We start from the raw sequence: 15,061 nt of genomic DNA on the forward strand, positions 1-15,061 counted from the left end.
GTCGCCGCAAAAAATGGACCCGCGAAATTAGTTCAATATCCTTTGCTATTTCTAAAAACCTCTAAAATTCCTTATTTTTTTAATGTATTCGAACTACATATTAATATATCTGAGCCAGTATTTAATGTATCGGAGCTTCATATTATATATCTGGGTTATTTTATAATGTATCCGAGTTAATTTCTAATGTATGTGAGCTAGTTTTTAATGTATTCGAACTACATATTATATATCCGATTTATGTTATAATGTATCCGAGATACTCTTTAATGTATCCGAGCTACATATTATGTATTCGGTTTGTGTTACTTTTTAATTAAGGGATTAATGTAATTACAAACTAAAGAGGGATAAATTGTAATTTCATATTAAAGCTATGTGATTCCAAAAACTTATCCAAAATTTTATAGGGTTTAATTTTGAAAAAAAATTAAGTAGAAATTAAACTTAATAAGTTTCTTTAGCTACCGTTTGTCTAATTACGTGTGTTTTTGTAAGGAGAAAGTCGGTAGTTAATTTTATTTTTTTTCGTTTTGTCATTACAGACTTGGGCAATAGGCCCAAGTGAGTTCCTTTGTTCGTGAGTTATCAATAAAAGGATTCCAAATTAATTTTAAAAAAAAGCCTAATTATGCTTCAAAGCTATATTTGTGTTTGATATGGTTATTTTTGTTTGTATATTTTGCTTGTCAATATACAAATATGGTAAGTATATACGGATTATGTATTTACACATTTAGAAACTTTTCAAAATTTCATTTGGATATTTCGTTTGTCAATATACAAAAATGGTAATTTATTATGAATTTTTCATAACTTATAGAAATTAAATGTATCAACAAATTGTATACAAATAGTTAGTGTAAGTTTATACAAGTTCTGAATTTATATAATCTAAACCAAATTATACAAATTTATAGCAAAAATTAAGAAAATATAATCGTGAATTATAAATATATGAAACTATAACTAAATTAAATGATACACTATAAATGTTTGTCATTACTCATTATGCATAATTTTTCCTTTAATTGAAGATAATTTATTAGGAGAAAAAAATATAAATATACTACTCCTATTTAACAATGATTGTTAATTGTTATAAGTAGTGTTTCTACTTCTCAAAATACTTCTTCCTTATCTTTTTTTTTCTAATATATCTCTCTTCAATATTTTCTCCTCCTTGATTTCTTCCGTAATTCATGCCAAAAAATAATTTTCTAATTGTCTTACTAAAATTCTTTTTTTTTCTTGCTTTTCTTCCTAAAATATCTCCCTTTAATATTTTTACATGATTTTCTGTTTAACTACTCTCTTTTTTAATAATAAACAAATGTACATAAAAAAATCATTTTTAAACACGTACTACAAGTTTCTTTAGTCACTTTGTTTGAATGTTTGGTACTTATATTTTTTCATAATGTAATATGTTGTATTTTATCATTTTTCATATTTACATAATGTCACATATCCATAATTTGAACAAAGCAGAGCTACTATGAAAAGATATGGTAAATGATAAAATAGAATTATTAAATAATAAGTAAAGATAAAATGGAAAAAAAATATTGAGGTAATCTCGTAAGATTTTTATCTTCCACTATTCTCTCTTTTGAAAATTCATCCATGAGCCTTATTAATTACTATACATATCATCATTATTTCTTTTGTTTATTTAAAACTCTACGGTAATCATTGTGTTTGAGAATAAGATCATTTTTTTAGTATGGACTATAGTATTATTAAATTTAGCGAAGAACCAAACATTCACGATTGATATCAATTTGTCTACTAATTTCATAAGTTCAAATATGTAAAAATAACATAAAAGTGAATATACATTAACTTTTATACAAATTTTAGACCCCAAAAATAAAACCACATTTAAACTAGTTTAATTTATACACTAGCTAAAATGTGTTTATATATAAGTTGGTATAAATAAAATTAAGTAAATCAATTTGTATACTCGTGTCATGCATATAAGAACAAACTTAAGAACACGATTTTCTTCAGGCTCTAGATAGTTAAAATGTTCAAAAATAAATAAATACATTAAAATATGTTTATATATAAGTTGGTATAAATAAAATTAAGTAAATCAATTTGTATATTCGTGTCATGCATATAAGAACAATCTTAAGAACATTGTTTTCTGCAGGCTCTAGATAGTTAAAATGTTCAAAAATAAATAAATACTTATAATGTATTATATAAAAAAAAAAAAAAAAGAGGTTAAAAATACCTTTAAATTATTAAAATGGAGTATATATATCCTTCGCTAGATTTTAATATAAAAAAAATACCCTCATCGTTGACTAAATGGACCACATATATCCCTCACCTTAATAGGACTTCCACCTAAAATAAAACCTTTTTAAAAATTATCTTCTTGCTCTATGAAATTTCAACTCAATGTCTATTCATCATTAACAAAGGTCATTATCCATTTACTAAAAACTGAAAATATTTTTATGTGACAGAGAATGAGGAGAGAGATGAAGCAACATCCGAATTATATACTTGAGGATGAATCTTGTGTATCTATTCAATATAAGATTTTGGAGTTGAGTTTTTGTCTTGTATCACCAATGGCTTAGATTCTTTAATAATGTCACCGAATGTGTTTCAATTCCTTTCAATGTACGTAGTGTATTTTTTAAGGATCTAATATGAGTGTGGATGGATTTGGCGGAGCCACTGAAGAGAAGATAGAAAATCCTACCATATTTAGTTGACTCTATTAATCTATAGCAACATTCTACCTTTACAACAATAACATTCATTGCAGATACAATTTTTATAGGCTAATACATAAACGTGTTATTTAACTCGGCATCATTTCATATTTATGCCCTTCAACTTTGAGTGTGTACAATTAGACACTTAAACTTGTATAAAGTTGGACAAGTAGACACATAGGTCCTATGTGACACAATACATGTATGACACAAATTATCATGTAGGATGTTATGTAGGATGCGTATATGTTTATTCGTTCAACTTTATACAAGTTTAATGGTCTATTTATACACATTCAAAATTGGAGAACATAAATATAAAATGAGATCAAGTTAAATGACATATTTATGTATTATATCACCCTTTATAACAATCATATTAAAGAGATTGTATAATAATATTTTATAAGAAATATATTATATATAAATAAAATATTAAAATATTTATAATGAAAATCATTAATCATGTAAATAATAAATTTTTAATTATTAATAAATGATGCTAAACAATTATGATCATAAGTTATAACTCAATAAGAAATGATTACTGATATTTACCATTTTTAACAATCACACTCTTTTTATTTTGTTAGTTAAATTGAATAACAAACACATTTTTATTATTTTTACATACATGATCATTAAATTAATATTTTATATACTTTTATTTATAACAAGTAAACGAAATCTAAATCCAACGCAAAAAGCATGGGTGCTTAGATAGAGTAGAGCCAAATCTATGGACTACGAAAGTTGACGTTCAAACTTCAATGCACTACGTACAACATATTTGTATTGAAATTTGCAAGACGTGTCTCTTAGTTCTGCCATTTTTTCACTTTACAAATACTCCCAAAACAGTCCAAGCGACAATTTCCTAAACTCAAAATTGAAAACCCAAACAACAAATTCCTCTATTTTTCAGTTCAGATTTCTACGGAACTGAAAATTTTTGCAGAAAAAGATGGCGACAACGATGAGAATTGTTTTTGGGCTGCTTACACTTGTCACCTGTGGAATGATTCTCGGTGAAATTTCTCTCAATCTTTTTATATACCCAATTTATATTTATGTATGTTTTTGTTGAATTTGTCGTTGTTTTTTTAATTTTTTTGATTTGTCTCCTCCGGCATTTGCGGTTTCGATCATAGTAATCATCAGTGGTGTTGATTGGATTGGAGTTAATTTGGACTAACTAAAAATCCCATTTGGAAAAAAGAAGAAAAAAAGGAAAAAAATTAAAATGGTGATACATATGGGTGCTTGTTTTGGAAATGGAAGTTTAAAGAATGAACCTTTAGGGATTGGGTGGTGAAGGGGTACTTGGGTTTGATCTGTGATGATCATTCTTGATTAGGATGGTATTTTTTGTTTTTTTGAAATTTATATTTTGAAGTGGATTTTTCTGGTTTGGTTTGGGGAGTTTTATGCTTGATCATCATTCATGATTGAGATTTCAAGGAGAAAAATGAGAAAAGGAAATGCTGGTTGTTTACTAAAGATAAGATTTTAATGTGAATTGTTTGTATGGCATGGTGGGACAGTTGATTTATGAGTGTGGTTGAAGTAATGGTATTATAGGGATGTTTTGAATGAACTGACTTTACTTAAGCTGGGAAAATGGGTAGTTGTTCTGTAAAGGAAAACAAAAGATAATAACACAAGATGGCTAGGTTCTTCTTTAAAACTATGAATTTACAAATATTTTATTGGGTTTGAGGGGAAGTTTACTTTTGATTAGCTTCATTGCTTTCTGATTTTGGTTCAGATTATGGTGTAATGGGGATAAGGCAATTAGTATCATTTCCCCTGTGAAGCTGTAATGTCTTACAGTTAGTTCAGGGGAGTTCTTTTAAGTTCTGATCATCCCCCGACACCACGGTATAAAAAAAAAGGGTGAAAGTTTCATAGTCACGGTACTTGTTGTGTTTATGAACGTCCGTTGAGTAATATAAGGTTCTTATTAGTAAGGGTGAAGTAATGCAAAACTAAATCAGTGCTTTTATGAGATGAATACCATTGATTTCTGGAGCTTACAGAATGATCATAATTTCATTCTTTTTCGTTCATGGATTAAATGACACAACACAATAAACTTTGCTATCATTAACTATTAACTTGATTAGAAAATGAGAGTCCTGGACAATAAAACATATGGCACAACAGAGAAAATTAAAAAAGAAAGCATTTAAAAAACTTGTAGAAGCATGAACCATCAGATATTGGATGAATCTTTGGAAAAGATACATGCTGGTTTCTTTCATTTCGCTTTTCAGGAGCATGGACAACTATATAATTCGTTGTTCAACTTAAAATGCTGGAAGAAGTAAAAGTTATCTTTCTAGATCCGAAGGGTTTGTTATAAGACCCTGATCCTTGACCATACCTTTGTGGTCTTGTCCTTCAAAAAGAAATTTGTGGATTTGCTTAAACTTTGAATTTTCTCTGTTTCCCGTCTTCTATTCTGATAATAGAATACATAGTTTGACGTCATGGGTTCAAGCCCTGTTGCTGACGAAAGCCTCGTATTTTAGTGGCCAAGGGTAGAGAAGCGAGCCCATTCTCTATTGAGTTCCGAACATTTCTCCACTGGCTCTCTGGGATTTTGCAGTTATAAAAAAGGATAGAATACATATTTTAATTTTTTACAGATATGGACTTTTGGTTTTCCTGGTTGCTTGTTGCTGAATGGAAACTGATGAATTTTGTCGCATGATGTGCAGGAGCTTTAATTCAATTAGCATTTATTCGTAGGATGGAGGACTCACTTGGTAACTTTTCTTGGTTTATAGTACATAATTTTAAATGATTGTTTTTTCTTTTATGTTCTTGGAGAGTCTAATATTTTCTTGGTTTCTCCATCATTCTTCTCACTCATAGTTGCTGTGGTATCTAACATTCAAACCAGTCCTCCATGTTTCACTGTGTGCAATACCAAATAATCACTATGGATTATCTTATTATTAAGGTTCACTATTGGTGGATCCTTTAACTAACTATTTAAACATTTTTGGCAGCTCATCTTAGTGAAAGTAGGCAATACTTGCTCTAATTATTCCTTTCTTTTGTAGTTATTGTAGTTTCTACTTTTTAATCAGATTCCAGTGGGTGCAATATCAAATAATCTCTACTTAAGGTTCATTTGAGGGATTCTTCATTCATATTGTAGCTAGTTGAAAGCTTTTGACATGTCATTTTGTGCTTAAGCTTGGTAAAATTAGAGAAGAGTTTTCATAGTAAAAAATTAGGGAAGACTTCTATGAAATTGAGAGAAAATAAGTATGGTGTTATAGAATGAGGAAAAAGTATTTTGATGATTCGCATGTTATATGAGATCTTTCTCTGCTTTCATTTTTTCTTTGTAATTATTCTTTAAATGTGAACCAAGGTGGTGTTAAAAGCATTCACAACATGTGTAAGACATGTTCTCCCTTTTCTACTGGTCTTACGCAATTATCAGTGCACAAAAGTAGTTTCTCTTCACATTTAATGTATAAATAAACAGATCTGATCACTTCATACTCCCACATGCTGCTCTGTGCTACAGTCAATCTTCTGTCTCTCTCATTCCGAGGAGATGAGATCCCACAGTTGGATGACCTCGCGTAATGCAACAAGAGATGGTTAGTGTCCTCTCGGCACTCTTGCACATACACCAACTCACCATAATCCTTCCTTTCAGATTGTCAGCCATGGGATTCTTTTTCATGCTGGAGCTCCTTAAATTATCAGCTGTGTGGGTTGTGTTTCGTGCCACACACCACGTGAAGAAGGTGACATATCTGGTGCCTTCGTATTCCATATTTCCTTCTACTCCTCATTGTTGCTGCCCCAACTTTTTTCGGTAAAAATCCTTGTAGCCAGCCGGCCCCTATCAACCTTCACATTCTCCTTCTCCTCTATGTTTAGATTATAAACTCTGAGAAAGGATTCCTGACTTTCTTCGACTCTGAATTCTGGATAACCTTCCCGAATCTCATGTCCCAATTTTTTTTCTTTCCCCGTTAGATCAGTCATTGTTGCGCTTCTCACATATACCATAGCATGCATTAAAAAGCATGAGTATCCCCACACTATATGCCTTTCAAAAGATGTGCTCTATTGCCATTTTCAATGATGTAAGCAACAAACCTTGTGAACTCATTATTTCCTCCTTGTGATCCCTTTTCCAAACCTTCTAAATTTGCAAAAGGTGCTTTCTGGTATCAAATTGCCCAGACTCAAACTTATCAGGAAAACGACCAGTCCGTTTTGACCATGGATCCGGAACAGGGGTAATTGCTATGTTTATCTTTTAGTGTACTTCATCGAAAACAAATTTTTTGAAGTACCAACACTGTAAGATTTTCTGGTCTAAGCACTCCTTATTCTGCTTCACTCCAGATGTTAATTGTAGTCATTACTTGAGATGTTCTTAGTATTCCCTTAAGACTGTACTCTTAATCTAATGTAAGTTCTTGTAACTGACTTCCTGCAGACAGAGAATTGTCTTTTGGTGGAAAGCATGCAAGTCTAGCTGGCAGCAATTTTCCTTTAGCAAGAGGTTTGTGTTGTTCTGTGAATGTTTTTAGGCTTGCATGTGCTCTATGTTGTTAAAGGCTAGATTGAGGTGCGCTCAAGCATTGAAGCTTGGTGCAGCATGAGTTGGGCGCTTCTCGCTCTTGAGGCATTGCTTCAGTCCAGGCACTAAGAAGCTAAGGCATACTTTCCATAGACTCTTTCGTGAAGTGCACGGTACTAAATAATAAATGTAGTTGGAAAAACAAATTAATTAAGAGAATATTTTGAATAAGTTTGTTTACATAGCAACTTACCAGTTATGTACAAGAAAATTAGTTACTTAAAACTGCATAATTGTATCTGTATATTTAAAATGATTTTGGAACTTGATTTATATTTTACTTGATACTTTTGACATATTTACTTTTCAATTCATTAATCATTTTTGTTCGAGTTCAGGAATCTCTAATTGGCCTCATGACAAAGAAGCCATAGCACTGCGTGTAGGATATGTAAGTCCAAGGAAATGGTCTCTGTTGTTTTCTCAACTTCTGTGATTTGTCAGTGAAACTATACTACTGACAGTTTGAATTTGTTGCCATTTGCATGATTGTAGTTGGAAAATACATGAAAACAAGAAATACATAGTTGTGTGATAGAAATGGTATTTTATCTTCGGAATGAGTTCTTTGCAACTAATGTTATCGTTTTTGGGTTGCATTGTCTTTGTTCCCTGTACATAATTTCACTTTTTAGAGAAAAGCTATTTTTTCTCAACTCTAAGCCATCTAATGTACTATTTATAGTAAGATAATACTGCTGGTAGACATGTATTTAGCCATGTTCCCTCTTCCAATGACTTCTCCTCGTGCAAGTAGACAACAAAAATTGTTTATCTTTTTTGGCCTTCCTAGTATCCATGCTAGTCAAGTAGGTTGACACTGGGGATGAGGTTTGTGTATGCAAATGTTCAACCAGTCTTTAGATGGTGACATGTTGATCAGGTAAGGTCATAGGTGAAAGAACAAAATGTAATTTTCAGATCTCCGACAGTATCAGTTATATGTAACAACCGACCCATGTTCTCATGAAATTGAGTTTCTTGTTCTGTCTATGTTTTGACCAGCAGAGCCTACTTGGTTTAGAAGTACCAGACTGGGACCTCTAGAATCACTTCTCAGGAAATGAGAAAGTCATGTTCATTAATATGTACGGTCTTCATTTTTTGTTTTGAACAAATAAATGGAGAATCTCTTTTGACATTTTCAGACTTAGATGAACCAGTCAATTGTTTTCCTCATCTGAGAACTAGGAGAATGCGTCTTAGACAAAATCCGTCCATATTGGACTATGTTTTTCTGTAACTTAAACTGACCAGCTGTATCGATGCCATTTACTGCTTCATTTTTTTAATTATGTTAATTTGTCATAATGCTGGTGCAGGTGAAGCCTGAAATAATTAGCTGGAAACCAAGAATTGTATTATTTCACAACTTCTTAAGTGCGGAGGTAGGCCAGTTCTTTTTTTAGTATCTTCCTTCCTGTCATTGCATATCTCTATATGTTCTTTGATAATATGTTATTTTCTCTTTTTAATATGGTTAATATGTCTTTGGTGAGATAGAAATCTTGGTTGATAATATAACTGATTAAAAAAAAGTCATGGCTGATAATATATGGGAGTGTACTTGCACCTAAGGGTGTGGTTTAGTTGTCAATGAAGTAAGTTCAAAACTTAGAGATCAGGGTCTAAATTCCAGGTGAGACAAAAACCACGAGGTGCTTTTTTATCTGTCTAAGCCTTATGGGCAAAGCTGCCCGATGGTCTATGTTGGTGGGAGATAGCAAGGTACCTAGTGAAATAGTCGAGGTGTGGGCAAGCTAGACTGAACACCACCGTCATAAAAAGCTGGAGTGTAGAATGTTTAGAGGTTCTTTTATGGTCCTTGCTGGCTTGCTCCAATTTTACCAATAATATATGCATTTTTTGTTTACCAAATTCCAATATATATACTTCAATTGCATCTTGGGTTTCCCCAATATATTTCAGATCCAGAAGCATCTGTGAATTCAGAAACATTGTAATTAGCTTCTCTTTGGATTGAGAACTACTGCCAACTTCTCATTGATACTCAAAGTGAGACATATTTAGTTAATTTAGTTTAGCACAATGGGGAACAAACTTCATTATGCTTAATTGGTATCACTGTTTTTTTGGCAACATTGTCTAGTCTTTTGTTCACAAACTGTGAAAAAGAAAAAAAGAAGAAGAAGAAATCAAGTGTGAAAAGTCAGTTAAGAATGTTAATTATGAATTTCAATTGAATAATTGAGTATTATGCCTTGGCCGTATTAACAGATGGATGGGAGAGGCAGGAAAAGGGGTGAAGATGTGGAAGAGAATATTAATACATTAATCCTGATCTTTAGATGTGCTATCAAATAGATGGATGATATTACTAGGTCTTTTGCGAAATCTTGATAGCTTTATTAATTTTTAAAAGTACCATCAGTTCGTATTGATAATTTGGGAAATGTGTATCATATTGCCTTCACAGGAATGTGATTATCTTAGATCGATTGCCATTCCTCGCCTTCATGTTTCCACTGTTGTAGATGCAAAAACTGGGAAGGTATGCTCACTATGCAAGATTATTCTCTCATGTTCAGCATCTATTATGATCCTTTTGGTTAGTTTTGATTTCCGTACTTCTATTAAATAAATGTGCTTGGTGAGTTTCCACAATTACTTAACAGTAAGTTAATTTTGCCTATAAAAGTTCTCTGGTTAAAGTTCAAGTTAGAGCTTTTGCTTTGAAGTTTGCCTCTAGAAGAGCACTGACTTTGAAATACCACCTCAATTTGTATTTCATTTGTGACAGTTCTACCCATTTTCTGTATTTAGCATTGAGGAGTTTAGTTCAAATGTGTGCTTCACAGTAGGGAATCGGGAACACATCAAATTTCGCATGATAAATGGTTATGAAAGTGCACCTTGAAAGAGGAATTCCTTGAGTTGTTTCTCTTTGTAAGACATGGGCTACTATTATTCGATGTAGAGATAGCAACTCATGGAACATTGTATTTAGGAGAAGCTTCTAAGATCAGGAAATAGACAGCTTGATGGAGTTATTTGACTAAGCTGGATAAGCGTAAGACTTCATCTTCAAGTGAAGAACAGGTTGAAACGGGGAAGTAGTAAAAATGGGAAGTTCATTGTGAAAGCATGTTTTATACCAACCATTACAGGAACAACATGATGTTTGAAGAATGGCTCCATGATATGGAAAACAAGTGCCAACTAACGTAGCCTGCTGCAGTCAGATAGCATTACTTGAAGCCTTCTTTACACAGGACAATCTTATTAAGAGAGGAGTCATTATGTGCAACCAATGCTAGATGTACTTGAAGAAGCTGAATATTACCTCTTTCTTCACTGCCTATGGCAAAGGACATATGTAATATGTTTTTGTCTTTTAGGGGTATGTTCGGTAATGCACTGCAGTCTCAAAGATGCCTACATTAGTTGGGACAATGGAGAGTTGGAAAAGCCATGAAGGTTATTTGGCAAATGATCCCAACCTGCACTCCCTGGAGCATGTAGAGGGAGAGGAACTACTGATGCTTTGATGGAATCTCAAGTCCTAGTCATTCCTAAAAGACTGTGGGTGTGTGATGGACCTTCTGTGCAAATTGTGCAATGTAAATAATTTGATCAGCTTATGAATTTTGTTAGCTCCTTCTGTTTTAGGAGTTTCAAAATCAAACTTCACAGGAGCTATGTCCTTTTTTAATACTTATTTGCATCTCGTGGATGCTTGTTAATGCAATCCTATACTTCATCCAGAAAATGTAGGTGATTAGCTCTCTCTCTTCAAGAAAAAAACACTTAACGAGGAAAAATAAGACATGCTTTAGCTTTCCTAGTTTGAACTTTGAAGGAGCGAGTTATTGAAGAATATGGCAACAATCATATATTAGATGAATAGGACTTCTCATACGATGAACATGCTTTTTCAAAAGTTAAATGACTTCTCTATATTTAGGTTTGTCATTGGCCCTCTGAGAGACTAGTTTACCTCAATCCTTTGTGAATCAATTAGATAGATGAAATCATCTTCTGTGCTATTTCTTTGGATTCAAGCTACATGATTTGAAATTTTAGAAAGTTCTTCCTTAGCGGTTTGATCTTATACCACTGTAGTTTCTATGTAGTGCTATGATTGCGATTTGTCATTTTCTTCTTCCTTGTTTTTAGTGCTTGAAGTCCAATTTGATTGATAGCTTCTTCTTCTTTTTTCACTAGGGAATTAAGAGTGATGTCAGAACAAGTTCTGGTATGTTTCTGAAATCTGATGAGAGGAATTATCCCATGATACAGGTCCGTACAGCACAAGGTCCTTTTAATTGTTCTCTTGTTCTCTCTTCCCTTACTGAAGCAAAACATGATATGCTACTATCTTTGTCATTATGTTTCAAGTTAACAATGTTTTATTATCCCATTGGGTATCCTTTTTTTATTTTTAACCTGCTCTTTTTCTGAGTGTTTACAATTGAATGTTTACTGTATAGGACATTGTGATTATGTGGTCACTCGTAGTTGATAATTTTGGTCTTATGTTGGTGAAATTCTTTGCGTTCCTGTAACTTTCAGGCAATTGAAAAACGAATTTCTGTGTATTCTCAAATACCAGTAGAAAATGGGGAACTCATTCAAGTGTTAAGGTATGTATTATGACCTTTTGGTTTTTCAGTTTACCATTGTGAGATAGCTGGCTAATGTATGTCAGTATCAAGGCTAACATCTGCAGAAGCACAGGTATGAAAAGAATCAGTTCTATAGAGCCCATCATGACTATTTCTCTGATAGTGTAAGTTCTTTCTCAATAGTTTGTTACTTTTGTTATTGGCTTATTGCTCTGTTTGTCTATTTCTCTTTTCAAAATGAGAGAAATACTTGCTTATTTTGCAGTTTAATGTGAAGCGTGGAGGTCAAAGAATAGCTACAATGCTCATGTATTTGAGCGACAATGTTGAGGGGGGAGAAACATACTTTCCTATGGTAATCACTCATGAATGATGAAACCTTGATTAATAACTTCTTTTTTGTATTATTGACACTCCATTTTCTCTGGTAGCGTACTCTACTTAAATTGTATGAAATGAATCTATTGTCGGTTGCCTTTGTCATATTCAGTCAAATAATTGAGGAACAAAAAAAATTGTACTGACACTTCATAATCCTGGTATTTAATGAAAGCTTCATGTCTTTGTCCATCAATTTAAGCGCAATGTGCGTGTTCTCAACATATAAATCAATATTTGATTACTTAACTAGGGGTTCCATGCAAAATTTGTATTATTTCGAATGGAACTGCTTTGGATGTAGACATTTATATGGTGCTGGAACTTGTCCATAACCTTGTGTTAACCAGTTATATCATCCTTTTGCTCTTTGCATTTGTTGATGGAAGAATTGTCTGTTATGTAAGGAACATGCCTAGTTTTAGTTGCAAATACTTTTCCTTTTATTTGATGTATGCTAAGTCTACAAATTCTGGGTGGACGCCCTGTGAACAAAAAGAAAAAAATTGCTTAATCAGTAGTTTCTGGAGGAATTTGTTTGCTTTTCTAATATTTAGTTTCTTGAGGGTTTGTGACTGCTCACTGCTGTCAATAGTTTTCTGCTGCAATTATTGTTCTTCTGTATTTCTTGCGAATGTTGCTTGAAGATAAGTTTGAATTGATCTTATGTTGCAGAAATCAATAAACATTCCATCTTTTGTCTAAATTCCAAAAGATTGGAAACTTGATTTCTTTCTGTTTCATAATTGAAAGAAGCGACGCTTGAAAGTTCAATTTTTGGTGATTTTAGTTTTACTGTGTATCATGCCAGTATTTTTTGTAATTCGTATACTAAATTTACCCTTGTTTTATCATGAGCAGAACATTAAACCATTATTTTATCCTAGCAAAATAATTATAATCCTAAATTGTCTAAACGAATTAAACCAAATTTTACAGCCTATAATATTCTCAGTCACTCTATAGTCCAATTTCTATATTTATTGTATAACTAGTAGCTAGTACAGATTTGAATGGTGGTTTGCAATCTGAGAAGGTTGTAGGCATGGGAATAGTTTGCACGGTCTGAGAGGCAGTTTAGGAGTTGGGAAAAAAGGCTGGAGGGTATAAAAAGTCTACTGAGTTGTTAAGGTTTTGTTTGATTTTATTTACCGTGTTTTGAAAGGATTGAACTGGCTTATTTCAGATATGATTATGTGCTAAGTCTATTGAGCACAACATTTCAGGGAGAAATTCCCAAAATTAAGCTTTCACTTCCGGGCCAGAAGTGAAATTTGTCTTGTTATGTATCCTCTTCCCTGAAAATGTGTTACCAGGCCATGTATGTTTCTTTTTCCATTTTTTCTGGTTTACCTAACTGTACATGTTGATTCCAACAACTTTGGTTGCCTTTCCATCTCTCTTGCACGTCTTTTTTTCCCCAGGTTTCTAATTTCATGCCTGTGTTTTAATTTCAAATGCTGTCATCAGGCTGGCACTGATGAATGTAGCTGTGGCGGCAAAATGATCAAAGGGTTATGTGTAAAACCTACGAAAGGAGATGCTGTTCTTTTTTGGAGTATGGTTAGTATTTTCACCTACTATAAACCTTTTCGCTGCAACTTTTGACAAAATTCATCTATGGAACCCTCTAAAGTACTTTGAAAATGTTGGCATGGTTGCTTTAAGATTTTAAGAACTGCACGACATCTTGTTAGTCATTTGACTTAGCATCCATAATGTGTCATACGCCCAATATTTCTAGCCAAAGTCTCCTTAGTTGAATCTAGTTCCTTTGTGCATCGTTTTGACTTGATGGGATATGAGACTATTGTTTCATTTATTCACTGGATACAGACTTATAAAAGCTTCTGCCCCGAGTACCACCAACAACATAGTGTAGTCTTACAAGTGGAGTCTGGGGAGGATAGGGGTGTATCTAGCCCTTACCTCTACCTTGGGAGGTAGAGAGTCTGCTTCTGATAGATCCTTGGCTCAAGGAAAAACATTCCAAAACTGGTCGGAAAAAAGAAAAGAAATAGAGGTAGTGAAGAAGCCATGGCAAAATACTATAGAAAGTATGTCAAAGGCATTCTGGAAAAAAAAAAGGAATGTTAAGAAAGGGACATCAGGTGTGTCATTCAGGCCCTTGTGTATGCCAATATATTCCAGACGTCTAGTAACTAGGGCAGCGCCTGATGTGTGAGTGAGGTACATGTCACGTGTTTGAAGCTTGCCACAGATAAAGGTCTGGTATGTTAGTGGAGAAAGATAGAGGTGTAAGTACTTTATCCAAGTTCCAAACTGCGTACCACTGGCACTCAGGGATTTCTCGGTTTCTCATATTAGTTCTTTCTTTAATTTCTATTATCTTAAAAAAAAAACTCTTTTCTGAAACCATGAATTCCACTTGATGAATGCTGTTTTTTTCATTTAGGGGCTTAATGGACAATCTGACCCTGATAGTCTACATGGAGGATGTGAAGTACTGTCAGGAGAGAAATGGTCAGCTACTAAATGGATGAGGCAAAGAAGTGTATCCTAAATTGCTCATATATCTTATTTTTTGTTCTATACTGTATCTTGATAGGAAAAAAGAAGAAATGGAAAAGAGGAGTGACATGACTTTTGTAAAATTAGCAACACATGTTGTATTGTGAAAAATGTAGCCATATATAGAGTTTACTAATTTGAACTTACTCTTCATTTGGCAACACAGCAAAGAGGAGGGATTAGGGAAAGGAAAAATTTAAAAA

General features: G+C 33.0%; 1 protein-coding gene across 1 annotated transcript; it reads left to right on the forward strand.

The window, feature by feature from the left end:
* Positions 1 to 3,451: 3,451 nt before the first annotated feature.
* LOC102603525 (prolyl 4-hydroxylase 1) lies at positions 3,452 to 15,061 on the forward strand. The gene is made up of 12 exons (XM_006351049.2): positions 3,452 to 3,769; positions 5,465 to 5,512; positions 7,219 to 7,284; positions 7,701 to 7,753; positions 8,685 to 8,750; positions 9,800 to 9,874; positions 11,548 to 11,622; positions 11,896 to 11,966; positions 12,061 to 12,112; positions 12,214 to 12,303; positions 13,797 to 13,889; positions 14,743 to 15,061. Exons 1-12 carry the CDS (start codon positions 3,706 to 3,708, stop codon positions 14,848 to 14,850), a joined length of 861 nt encoding a protein of 286 aa, XP_006351111.1. The 5' UTR covers positions 3,452 to 3,705; the 3' UTR covers positions 14,851 to 15,061.

Source organism: Solanum tuberosum, unplaced genomic scaffold (assembly GCF_000226075.1).
Source record: "Solanum tuberosum cultivar DM 1-3 516 R44 unplaced genomic scaffold, SolTub_3.0 scf00133, whole genome shotgun sequence".
In the NCBI taxonomy this organism is placed as follows: Eukaryota; Viridiplantae; Streptophyta; class Magnoliopsida; order Solanales; family Solanaceae; genus Solanum; species Solanum tuberosum.